This window comes from Pholcus phalangioides, unplaced genomic scaffold, assembly GCF_987345545.1.
Source record: "Pholcus phalangioides strain wild (caught in Gottingen) unplaced genomic scaffold, Ppha-v1.0 ptg000039l_1, whole genome shotgun sequence".
Classification (NCBI taxonomy): Eukaryota; Metazoa; Arthropoda; class Arachnida; order Araneae; family Pholcidae; genus Pholcus; species Pholcus phalangioides.
This window is the reverse complement of record NW_028301625.1, coordinates 20237351-20251237: the sequence shown is the minus strand read 5'-3', so window position 1 is coordinate 20251237 and position 13887 is coordinate 20237351. Positions and strand designations below refer to the sequence as shown.

At 35.6% G+C, this 13887-nt stretch overlaps 1 protein-coding gene across 2 annotated transcripts in view; it reads left to right on the top strand.

Moving 5' to 3' along the window:
• Positions 1-8207, top strand: part of LOC149065669 (salivary peroxidase/catechol oxidase-like) — a 151837-nt gene extending 143630 nt beyond the window's left edge. For both annotated transcript variants that reach the window (XM_089253858.1, XM_089253859.1), the window contains exons 14-16: positions 5520-5689; positions 6069-6177; positions 7222-8207. In XM_089253858.1, coding sequence (XP_089109984.1) covers positions 5520-5689; positions 6069-6177; positions 7222-7306 — 364 coding nt within the window. In that variant the 3' untranslated portion in view covers positions 7307-8207. The remainder of the gene's footprint in view (positions 1-5519; positions 5690-6068; positions 6178-7221) is intronic.
• Positions 8208-13887: the final 5680 nt, after the last annotated feature.

Sequence of the window (13887 nt, the reverse complement as noted above, 5' to 3'; positions counted from 1 at the left end):
TCTTGTATAGTGTCAAAAAGTAATGAATTCTGTACAGTTTCAAAAAGTAATGAATCCTGTACAGTGTCAAAAAGGAATGAATCCTGTACAGTTTCAAAAAGTAATGAATCCTGTACAGTGTCAAAAAGGAATTAATCCTATAAACCGTCATAAAATGAGGAACTTGGTAAAGCGTGATAAAATAAGGAAATCACTAAAGCGTGATAAAATAAGGAAATCACTAAAGCGTGATAAAATAAGGAAATCACTAAAGCGTGATAAAATAAGGAAATCACTAAAGTGTCAATAAATAGGGACTTCAATTAAGTGCCATAAAATAATGAATTCTGTCATGAAAAAGGAATGACATTAAGAGTCACAAAATGGCGTATTTGATATAGCGTCATAAAATAAGGAATCCTGTACAACGTCATAAAATGGGGTATTCATTAGCATGTTCTGGATGAGAAATTAAGCGTCGTAAAATAGGGAATCTTGCAAAGCGTCCTAAATTGAGGAATATGATGAAGCGTCATAAAACAGTGAATTCGATAATGCGTCACGAAATAAGGAATTTAGGAAAGCGTCATTAAATACGAAATTCGATAAAGCGTCTTTAAGGAATATAATAAATTTAAAAAGTGTCGAATAATAAGGAATTTAGTAAAGCGTCATAAAATAAGGAATTTAGTAAAACATCATAAAATAAGGAATTTAGTAAAACATCATAAAATAAGGAATTTAGTAAAACATCATAAAATAAGGAATTTAGTAAAACATCATAAAATAAGGAATTTATTAAAGCGTCATAAAATAGGGAATGCTGTAAAGCGTCGTAAAGCAATGAATAAAGCGTCTCAATGAGGAATTTGATAAAGTGTCTTAAAATAAGGAATCCAGAAAAATGACAAATAATGCGTAAAGCATATGAAAATTTTATTAAATAACGATTGTAAAATAAGGATCACAAGTAAGAGTTCTTAAATATATAAGACGTTCTGTAAAGCTTCATCAAATAAAAGATCTAATAAAGCGTCATTAAACTAGGACTATCTGAAGAGTTATAAAATTAGGATATTAAAATAAGAAAATGTCTTAAAATAAGAAATTCAAATACAAATACAAATATAACGCCACAACAGACAAAATGCCCAATTCAGTAGAATGACCTAAAATAACGTAGTTAAGAAATCATTCTCAAATTTAAAAAATTCTCAAAGCGTCACGCACGTAAAATATGGAATCTTAAAGCATCATAAAAAAGAAATTTAATAAAGTGTCATAAAATACGGAATCCCGTAAAGCCTCATGAAAGAAGGAATTTATATCACGAGTTTCTGTGCTTATTTTGTCCAAAACCGGGATTACACTATAAAAGTTTTAGAAAAGTTCTTTTGTAAAACTTAAAAAAATGCAACCAATATACGCATCGGTTACATTCGAGCGAATAAGTTTTCAAGCTTTATAAAAAAGTTTCTATCAAACTTTTATAGTGTAATTCCGGCCTTAGTATGTTTATTTTCCACTGAAATATATTAGATTTTCAACCCTTTCACATCCAGTGAGAACAAACGTGGATTAGATACTCTAGCTAGGCCAGGGTTTTCCAACGTGAAAGCTCGAGCGGAATCCTTGATGATTATGCGGCTATTCCGCGGAAACCTTAACAAATTTTGAAAATTTCTTCAATATACAGGGTGTTCCAAAAGTTGGCATTCACTCTTCGGAACAAGAATCCTCACTTGTAGTTGATAAAAGTGTCAAAAAGTATATTTGTGTGTTACACAGTGTGACCATGTGATCCATATTTTACGGGACAATAAATTTTTCACTATATTCGGCTATTTCATCGTTTTAATAAAAAAAAATTTGTCAAGCTTGCTAAAAAACCCACTTCGAAATTTTTAAATTGTGAATACGTTATTTTAACATCAATGAAAATGTCCGTTTTTTCAGGTTTTTTATTTGGTCATCCTAGTTATACACATAGCTTCCGGATAACTAAAAACACGCTCTTTTAATCCTTTTTTTTACTCCACCACCTTCATTTTCTGCACAATAGGACTAATTAGACCGTTACTTATGTAGTTCACAGCTGATTCCAAACGGCTTTTTTATGTTTCTCACCGAGAGGTTCGTACGCCAAACATTTGGTGTACAGACTTTCTTCAATGACAATGTGATGTTTGATCATCATGCACTGTTTTTGTAATTGTTCCTTGTATCAGAAAAAAACTGGCAAGGATAAAAGAGGGTATTGAAGACATGACATCTCTGGGCATCTTGTGGCAGAGTTCGCGAGTATCTTATCGGCCTGGGCTACCATATTCCACTGCTATGTATAATTAGTATTACACAAATACCCACGGTTTTTTAATCATGACACCTATTACACAAGTATCACTTATTTTTCACTTAAGTATTCCCATTAAAGTTCATGAAATGCAAGAAGCTGTCCAAAGGACAAGAAAATAGTAAAACAAAATGTTTGATGAAATCTGGGCCGGAACTAGGGGGGGGGGCAAAGGGGGCAACTGCTTCAATTTTAGGAGGGGGGGGGAGTGGCAAATATCACGAAAGAACAAGAATACCGTTATGAAATCATCGGAATTCGGAGTAGATAGGGCGGAAAAATTATGTTTGCCAAAAGGGCCGAAACTAGATGCTTGGTCACCCGGGACAAGCACGCATTTTGACGTCCCCCTTGTAATGTTGAAGGAGAGGTTTCAGAATGAAATTTGCGACCCCTCGAGTCCAGCGCCCGGGACACGAGACCCACTTGCTCCCCCCCCTAGTTGCGGCCCTGTTCGCCACTCCTCACAAAAATCTTAGTTATGACCATGGCTGAAGTGGTCTTAAACATCGAGCTTATATTACTAGAGGGAGTATGACGTCAGCCGTCTCCGCCTTGGCAGTGCTGAGAACAGTGTCCCCCCAACATTTCCGTCGGAAGATCACGTGACTCGGTGCAAACAAACACGATCCCCCATAGAGATCAATGTTAAAATTGCCGATTTTAGCATAGAAATGCGGAAATTTAGTGGGGTTTCCGCCACATCAATAATTTTAAAAATTGAATTGAATTTTTATTTTCGAAATATTAAGTTCGCTTAGAAATACGAAGCCCAGAAAATTAAATATAAAATAATGAGCCAGACCCACTTTTGAGGTGGCAAATAACATTAATTTCATGCAATAACATTAATTTCAGCTTTTTATTTACATCTTCTCAAGCACGAGAATGAGAATTAATGTCTCCGTATTGTCTTATATTATCAAATTACATCAATCCATATAGTTTAGGATGTTTTGAAATTCATTATGTGGGCCCATATAAATTACATTGAAGAAATTCCGCAGCGTTAATCAAGCAATTTTGAAGCAAAAAAAACAAAAACAAAAAACAGGCAGATCAATATCTTGAACTTAAAAATTTCAGAATATCTAGCTCCCATAAAAAAGAAAAAAAACGATCTATTTCTATGTTTCTTTAATTTAGATTTGTTCTTTTCATGAGTCACATGTGGCATTCCTTTCATGAGAGTAATTAAAGATAATTCCATAATTGATGAAAGAGATACTTTCAGCATTGACGAAATTGCTAATTTAAAAATTAATGAAAGTGATAATTCCAGAAATAATGAAAGATAATTCCAAAATTAATGAAAGCGATAATTTCAGCATTAATGAAAGAAATAATTCCAGAATTAATGAAAGAAAAATTCTAGAATTAATGAAAGAAAAATTCCAGAATTAATGAAAGAAAAATTCTAGAATTAATGAAAGAAAAATTCTAGAATTAATGAAAAAAATAATTTCAGCATTAATGAAAGAAACAAATCCAGAATTGATGAAAGCAATTGCTCCAGAAGTAATGAAAGCAATAATAATTATATATATAATAAAGGAAATAATTCCGGAATTAATGAAAGAAAATTCAGGAAATTATTCCATCATTAAAGAAAGAAATTATTCCAGCATTAATGAAAGAAATGATTCCAGTATTAATGAAATAAATAATTTAATCTTTTTTCATCTTTAGATGAGTTCTCTATACTTTTTTTTAATCTTTAAAACCCAATATTTAGAGACCGAACTGTACATTTCTATGAGCAAACGAACTTTGTTTTCACCGAGTCACGTGATTTCCTTGCATTTGATGTGCATGCCGTCGCGGCTGCTGGAAGCTCCCTCCAGTAATATAAGCTCGATGGTCCTCAAACGATAAATAAATAATATTAATGACAAAATACAGAACAAGAGAAAAAATTACTACTTACTGGGACTGGGAGTACTTGGTCAGCCGCGTTGAGTGTGAATTTTGGTATGCACCATTCCCATGCGAAATGTAGAACGAGTGATCAAAGGGTGAAAGAGTGCATTTCCCCCCCCCCCAAGGTCCAGTGCGCCAAACCAGAGCCAGCTACAGTGAATATGAACAAAAACTATTTATTATTACGCTTCTGCAGAGTAAAACAAGACGAGCTGAGACGCTTCACACAAATAAGAACACAGCGAAAACTACACCAAAATCGCTAAATCATTTCTCCTCTGATGAAAGAGAGCGCAAACTCTGATATCGTGGTCTCAGAGAAGCAAAAAATTCTAACTTGAGCAAAAACATAAAACATGAAGTGAAATGACAGTCAGTTTTTAGCAATTCACTGTGTAGGGGTTTTTTTTCTGCTAGTATGCTAAATGTTTGTTTGTCACGTGATGCTATATGACCAACACTGATTGGACATTGAGAGCTATTATGTGTTATTATTACTGGGGTGTGTTATTGTTACTCTTCTATGCATGGGATAATTCAAATATAAATTATGGAATATGTGTCTGGGGAGGAGCGTATTGTTAAAAAATACGCAATTTAGACAATCTTTATAACAAATTAAGAGAATTAATAAATGTTACAATAGATAAAACAAAAATATTCAGTTATTCAAAAAAATTCATATTGACACTGAGACAGAACTACATGTACAGAATTTATAAATTTATCATCAAAAATGAAGAATGGTAAGTAGAAAATGAAAATAGAACCTCGAATAGATATAGGAATATTTATCAAGTGCCTAAAAGTAATAAAACATTATTTCAAAAAAGTTTTTGTTACATCCCTCCAAAAATAATGAACTTCTACTCTAATAATCACACAAATAGTAATAGAAATACAGATTATAATATCTTTAGTATGATCAAAAACACAGATATCAATTCAGTGATTTGATATTGTACCAATGCATGTTAAGTTATATATATATATATATATAACTTAACATGCATTGGTACAATATCAATATATAATGTACAATATATATATATATATATATATATATATATATATATATATATATATATATATATATATATATATATATATATATATATATATATATGGTACATCTAATGTAAAATACATCTAATAAATAAAAGATCTGTTGCTTCAGGAGGAAAAAATCAATAATGAACTTGAATATGATTCCAGAAATTTTTTATCTGCACTTTTGTAAAAATTTGTTTTCATATATTATTCTTAGGCATGTAGACGACATTGATTTATGGAGTGCTGGCATCTCCGAGTATTCTCTCCCGGGAGCGATTCTAGGTCCTACATTATCATGCTTAATTTCAGAACAATTCGCTAATTTACGGAGAGGTGACCGATTCTGGTATGAAAACCCTAGTTGGCCGTCATCGTTCACACAAGGTAAAATTGGGTATTATAGACTGGCGTGTTAAGCATTTGTTGGATTATCACGCTTCAATTACATAATTTGCTAAGAAAGAAAATTTTTTTTCTAAAATGTCTTCCATCCAATTTATTTCCAAGAATTCTCCTACTTCGTTATACACTGAAGTGACACAGAATTAGGGATATCTAACTAGATACGAGTTACTTGGATTCAGACAACTTGCGGAAATTAAATGGTTTGGAATTGCTTTCAGGCAGTGCCACGAGATTTGTATGTCTCTACCTATTCCTAATTCCATGCCACTTCAGTGTAGATGATTTTAATTTCAGAGAACATACTTGTATCTGCTTGTTGCATTGGTTTATTGGCCACGACATATTTTTATTATTTCAGAGCAATTGGCTGAAATTCGAAAAGTGAAAATTGGTCGAGTTGTTTGTGATAACACCGACGACACGATGACGTTACCTGCCAACACTTTCATGTTAGCTGATCCTATGAAGTAAGATATATTCTTATTTTATTATAAACTAAGTTTCTTACAAAGTTACTCAATTTGTCTACTTGCAATTACAGTGCCAATCAGGATCGGCAATAAAAATTTAAATTCAAAGCATAGCAGTGCCGTATTAAAGCATGGGCCCACTTGGGCATGACCCAGGGATCTCTTGAGCCTGAATGATAAGAAAAAAAATGCTCAATCGCTTTACGGTTTATCCCGAGTGTACTCGGCTGACGCGTTTGTGGCTCTTTTGATTTGCATTTGTGCCTTTCGTGTGATAATCATTTTCACATTTATAAATAAATATTCAAATGTGAACGTCATCGTCCATTTTTCTTTCAATTTCTGAAATGAAAAAAAAAGAATATCAATTACTGCACCGAATATAATTTTTTGAAAATACAATAATTATGTGAACTGTTAAGCAGTTTATACAGTACACAAGATCCTAAATTCAGGTGGCTGATGCTTTGGGTCTAGGAGGGGGTCGCCCTACGCTCCACAGCATCTACTTAACATCGGGCCGATGATGTTGCCCCTGAATAAATTAAGATGACCTTGAATCTTGAATACAGGTTTCTGATACGTAAAAATATGTATCAAATAAACAGTAGAAAATGCAAAAAGGTGGAAACAATCGCGTTACTTCAGACCAACAATCATAGAAAATTTCACAACAAAAATTGTGGCAATCTAAGAGATTTTTGCAGATTTCAGGTATCAGATCCGTTCGAACAGTTAAAATGTTTCTCAACATGAGACACGAATAATTTATTAGCCATCAAATTCTTAGTATTAACAGAATGAAAAAATGTGTATCTAGACGTGACTAGATGAAATTAAAACAAACATCAATATCAATTATAAACACATGCTAAGTATTGGTAGAAAATAAAGATCTAACTATTATTTTTGACATACTCATGCGTCTGTATTTGACATACTCATTTTTCTTTTCATTAGAGATTACAGCCAGTTTAATATGTGGATATATTAATTTGTTTTAAATTAATTTAATTCCTCTGGTTTGTTCTTTTTTTTCAGAAATCCATTAGTGGAATGCGATAGCCATCATTTCCCCCACCTGGATTTAACGAAATGGCAAGATTCAAGTTATAAAAGAAAATAAAAGTGTCTGACCTGATAATTTATGGAAAAAATTTACGAAATTAGTTATGATGTACTCGTCCAAAGCCTTATGAAGAAGGTGGTGTGCTTTGAACGATTGACATTTGCTTGTAAATAGAATTTATTTAAAAAAAACGACAATCTAGAATGCGTTGGGGGGTTGAAAGTTCTGAAAGTATCATATTTGGGGGCACAAACAGCACAAGAATGTCTAGATGCACAGCCCGCCATGATAGAAGTATGAAGAAGAGCAGTGCTGCAATCAGAAAACGGGACAAGAATTCGTCGAGGAAAAAAAGACATAATTGTTAGATTCAATGGAAATGAATAATACGACGAGTACGAGTCAAGCTTTTTTCTATTCTTCTACCATAATGTTGTGATTGTTTGCACTCAAATCTCGTGATAAATACAACAAAACTCTCCATCTACTCTTTTTTTGACTACCATGCCACGCCATACCAGAGAAGAGAGCTTTCGTGCGTTTTTTAATTATAATTTACACAATTATGAGTATACCTTTTTTTTTCGAATTACACGCTCAATTCCTGGACACTCAAATCGCAAATAAGTGAACCATTTCAAGCCGGAATCTTTCAACGGTATGCAATATTTTAGAATGATTTCGAAAAATTTGGAAAAACAAAAAAGGATTGAACTTCAATATTGTAATCATTTCAAGATTTTTGTCCAAAAAATATTATGCCAATTACGAAATGTGGCTTGAAATGAGCACAAAGCCCTTCATCGAGTCATCCTAGTGAGATTCAACAAGAACTTCCTGCGCCCCGTTGTTTGTGACGTTGTGCCATACAAGTGTGTGAGAGACTGATATATAGATGTTGCGCCTCACTGTTCTTTTTTTTTGCAATGAAAAATTGTAATTAAATGCTGTACAAATATTTTGTGGGTCACTTTTTTCTTCCTCATTTCAGCTTAACCTACAGATTTTGGATGTAATCAGAAAAATAGTGAAAACTCATTCAAGAGAAAACCTATTGATACGGCATTTGAGCATATTAACCTTTTAAGTAGTTTTATAGAAAAAATTCCTTGTGATCCTCATTAAAACTCCCACAGTGGAAGTCATTAAAAATTCTGCAAAATGACACATCTTTTTTCAGGAAGAATACTTTCTTCCGATTTCATACTAGTGAAAATGCTCCCCCACCCCAACTCAAAGAATAATACAATAAAACAAGAAATAGAAATAATCTATCTTTTTCTATTATCCAAACTGTACACGAACGAGGGTCAGTTGCACGGCTCGTAAAATCTGTCAATCAAATCCGAGGGTCAATTGCACTGGGTCTTCTTATCAGATGGATTAGTTGCACTGGAAGAAGCTAGATAAGATTCACCGAACCTTATCTAATCTCATTATCTTATCTATAGTAGATGGTGTTGAAAGCCGCTGCGGTGGTCAAATGGTCATAATGACGGACTCACATTGCGAGGACCCAGATTCGAGCCCCACCATCGCCTCAGTGGTGGACGGCTGAAGTTGGTTTTCTGTGGTTCCCAACTTCGAGGCACAAATGCAAGCCGATCTCCACTTTAAATAGTCTCGCCACAGAGAGCAACAGTCCTACAGACAGTACAAGTATTCAGACATTACACTGCACTCACCTCCCTTCTGAAATATAGACGGCGGCACTGAAAATCTTACACAACGCTAGATACGCAATCAGACTGTTAGGTACTTACACTTCCGGCATAACTCACTGGGTAGTAAATTGTCCATGGCGATAGAACCTGAGTTGTGCACAATTGAAAGAAAAAGACAGTATTGAGAGACGTATGTACTAGATCAGGGGTTCTTAACCAGCAGTACCCACGGAAAGCCTTTTTGGGAGGAGGAGCAAGATGTAGAATAAAAATGTAACATGTTTAATGATTATATTAATGAAAATTGAAATGATACAACACATTAAATTTAAATAACTCACCTCCATTATGGAATCACATTTCTTTCTCCTCTATTTTTTGAATCAGTCGTATCTCTCCCCCTTTATGGAATCCCACATAACTCCCCTTCATTATGGAATCACACATAACTCCCCTTCATTATGGAATCACACATAACTCCCCTTCATTATGGAATCACACATAACTCCCCTTCATTATGGAATCACACATAACTCCCCTTCATTATGAAATCACATCTAACTGCCCTACATTATGGAATCACACCTAACTGCCCTTCCTCATGGAATCACATCTAACCACCCTTCATTATGGAATCACATATAACTCCCCTTAAAAATGGAATCACGTATAACTTCCCTTCAATATGGCATCACATATAACTCCCCTTCAATATGGAATCACACCTAACTGCCCTTTATTATGAAATCACACCTAACTGGCCTACATTATGGAATAACATTTATTTCTCCTCCATTATGGAATGCGTCTAATCTCTATTCCATTGTGGAATTACACCTAACTCTTCTTCATTAGTAAATCAGTCGTATTTCTCCCTCATTATGGAATCACACCTAACTCTTCTTCATTAGTAAATCAGTCGTATTTCTCCCTCATTATGGAATCACACCTAACTCCCCTTCAATATGGAATCACATTTATTTCTCCCCCATTTTGGAATCAGTCGTATCTCTCCCCCTTTATGGAATCCCATATAACTCCCCTTCATTATGGAATCACACCTAACTCACCTTCAATATGGAATCACACCTAACTCCCTTTCAATATGGAACCACATTTATTTCTCCTCCATTTTGGAATCAGTCGTATCTCTCCCTCTTTATCTAATCACACATAAGTCCCCTTCATTATGTAATCACACCTAATTGCCCTTCACTATGGAATGACACCTAACTCCCCATCATTATGGAATCACACCTAGCTCGCCTTCATTATGGAATCACACCCAACTACACTTCACTATGGAATGACACCTAACTGCCCTTCACTATGAAATGACACCTAACTCACCTTCATTATGAAATAACACCTAACTCCTCTTCAATATGGAATCACACGTAACTCACCTTCAATATGGAATCACTTTTATTTCACCTCCATTTTGGAATCAGTCGTATCTCGCCGCATTCATGGAATCACGCCTAATTCGCCGTCCTTATGGAATCAATTGTAACTCGCCTTTATTATGGAATCACTTGTAACTCGCCTTTATTATGGAATGATACCTAACTTCCCTTCATTATGGAATGATACCTAACTTCCCTTCATTATGTAATCACACATAACTCGCCTTCATTATGGAATCACACCTTACTCCCCTTCATTATGGAATCACACATAACTCCCCTTCATTATGGAATCACACATAACTCCCCTTCATTATGAAATCACATCTAACTGCCCTTCATTATGGAATCACACCTAACTGCCCTTCCTCATGGAATCACATCTAACCGCCCTTCATTATGGAATCACATATAACTCCCCTTAAAAATGGAATCACGTATAACTTCCCTTCAATATGGCATCACATATAACTCCCCTTCAATATGGAATCACACCTAACTGCCCTTTATTATGAAATCACACCTAACTGGCCTACATTATGGAATAACATTTATTTCTCCTCCATTATGGAATGCGTCTAATCTCTATTCCATTATGGAATCACACCTAACTCTTCTTCATTAGTAAATCAGTCGTATTTCTCCCTCATTATGGAATCACACCTAACTCCCCTTCAATATGGAATCACATTTATTTCTCCCCCATTTTGGAATCAGTCGTATCTCTCCCCCTTTATGGAATCCCATATAACTCCCCTTCATTATGGAATCACACCTAACTCGCCTTCAATATGGAATCACACCTTACTCCCCTTCATTATGGAATCACACCTTACTCCCCTTCATTATGGAATGATACCTAACTTCCCTTCAATATGGAATCACGTTTATTTCTCCTCCATTTTGGAATCAGCCGTATCTCACCCTCTTTATGGAATCACACATAACTCACCTTCATTATGGAATCACACCTAACTCACCTTCACTATGGAATGACACCTAACTCCCCATCATTATGGAATCACACCTAACTCGCCTTCAACTTCACTATGGAATGACACCTAACTGCCCTTCACTATGAAATGACACGTAACTCGCCTTCATTATGGAATAACACCTAACTCCTTTTCAATATGGCATCACACGTAACTCGCCTTCATTATGGAAACACACCTAACTCACCTTCAATATGGAATCACTTTTATTTCACCTCCATTTTGGAATCAGTCGTATCTCTCCCTCATTACGGAATCACACATAACACCCCTTCATTTTGCAATCTTACCGATCTCCCCTTGATTATATAATCATACCTAATTCCTCTTCAATATGGAATCACATTTATTTCGAGATTTTTGGAATCAGTCGTATCTCGCATCATTCATGGAATCACACATGACTACCCTTCATTATGGAATCACACATGACTACCCTTCCTTATGGAATCACACATGACTACCCTTCATTATGGAATCACGCCTAACTCGCCGTCATTATGGAATCAATTCTAAGTCCACTTCATTATAGCATCACTTCTTACTCGCCTTCATTATGGAATCACACCTAACGCTCCTTTATTATGGAATCACACGTAACTCACCTTCATTAAGGAATCAGTCCTAACTGCCCTTGATTATGGAATCACACGTAACTTCCTTCATTATGGAATCACACGTAACTTCCTTCATTATGGAATCACACTTAACTCCCCTTCAATATGGAATCACATTTATTTCTCCTCCATTTTGGAATCACACCTAACTGCCCTTCACTATGAAATGACACATAACTCTTCTTCATTATGGAATCACACCGATCTCCCCTTCATTATGGAATCACACCTAACTCCTCTTCAATATGGAATCACACGTAACTCGCCTTCATGATGGAAACACACCTAACTCACCTTCAATATGGAATCACATTTACTTCTCCTGCATTTTAAAATCAGTCGTATCTCTCCCCCTTTATGGAATCAGTCGTATCTCTCCCCCTTTATGGAATCAGTCGTATCTCTCCCCCTTTATGGAATCAGTCGTATCTCTCCCCCTTTATGGAATCAGTCGTATCTCTCCCCCTTTACGGAATCACACATAACTCCCCTTCTTTATGGAATCACACATAACTCCCCTTCATTATAGAATCACACAAAACTCCCATTCATTATGGAATCACGCCTAACTGCTTTTCACTATGGAATCACACCTAACTCCCCTTCATTATGGAATCACACCTAACTCCCCTTCAATATGGAATCACATTTATTTCACCTCCATTTTGGAATCAGTCGTATCTCTCCCCTTTTATGGAATCACAATTAAATCCCCTTTATTATGGAATCACACATAACTCCCGTTCATTATGGAATCACATCGATCTCCCCTTCATTATGGAATCACATCTAACTCCCCTTCATTATGCAATCACTTCTAACTCGCCTTCATTATGAAATCACACCTAACTCCCCTTCAATATGGAATCACATTTATTTCTTCTTCATTTTGGAATCAGTCGTATCTCTCCCCCTTTATGGAATCACACATAACTCCCCTGCATTATGGAATCACACATAGCTCCCCTTCAATATGGAATGACACCTAACTGCTCTTCAATATGGAATGACACCTAACTCCCTTTCATTATGGAATTACATCGATCTCACCTTCATTATGGAATCACACCTAACTCGTTTTCATTATGGAATCACACCTAACTCCCCTTCATTACGGAATCACACCTAACTCCCCTTCATTATGGAATCACACCTAACTCCCCTCCAATATGGAATCACATTTATTTCACCTCCATTTTGGAATCAGGCGTATCTCGCATCATTCACGGAATCACACATGACTACCCTTCATTATGGAATCACGCCTAACTCGCCGTCATTATGGAATCATTTCTAAGTCCTCTTAATTATGGAATCACACCTAACTCCCCTTCAATATGGAATCACACCTAACTCCCCTCCAATATGGAATCACATTTATTTCACCTCCATTTTGGAATCAGGCGTATCTCGCATCATTCACGGAATCACAAATGACTACCCTTCATTATGGAATCACGTTTAACTCGCCGTCATTATGGAATCACGTTTAACTCGCCGTCATTATGGAATCACGTTTAACTCGCCGTCATTATGGAATCATTTCTAAGCCCTCTTCATTATGGAATCATTTCTAAGCCCTCTTCATTATGGAATCATTTCTAAGCCCTCTTCATTATGGAATCATTTCTAAGCCCTCAACATTATGGAATCACTTCTAACTCGCCTTAATTATGGAATCACATCTAGCTCCCCTTCAATATGGAATCCCATTTATTTCTCCTCGATTTTGGAATCAGCCGTATCTCTCCCTCATTACGGAATCACACATAACACCCCTTCATTTTCGAATCTTACCGATCTCCCCTGCATTATGGAATCGCACCTAACTCACCTTCATTATGGAATCACACCTAACATCCCTTCACTATGGAATGACACCTAACTCCCCTTGATTATGGAATCACACCTAATCCTCCTTCATTATATAATCACAACTAACTACCCTTCAATATG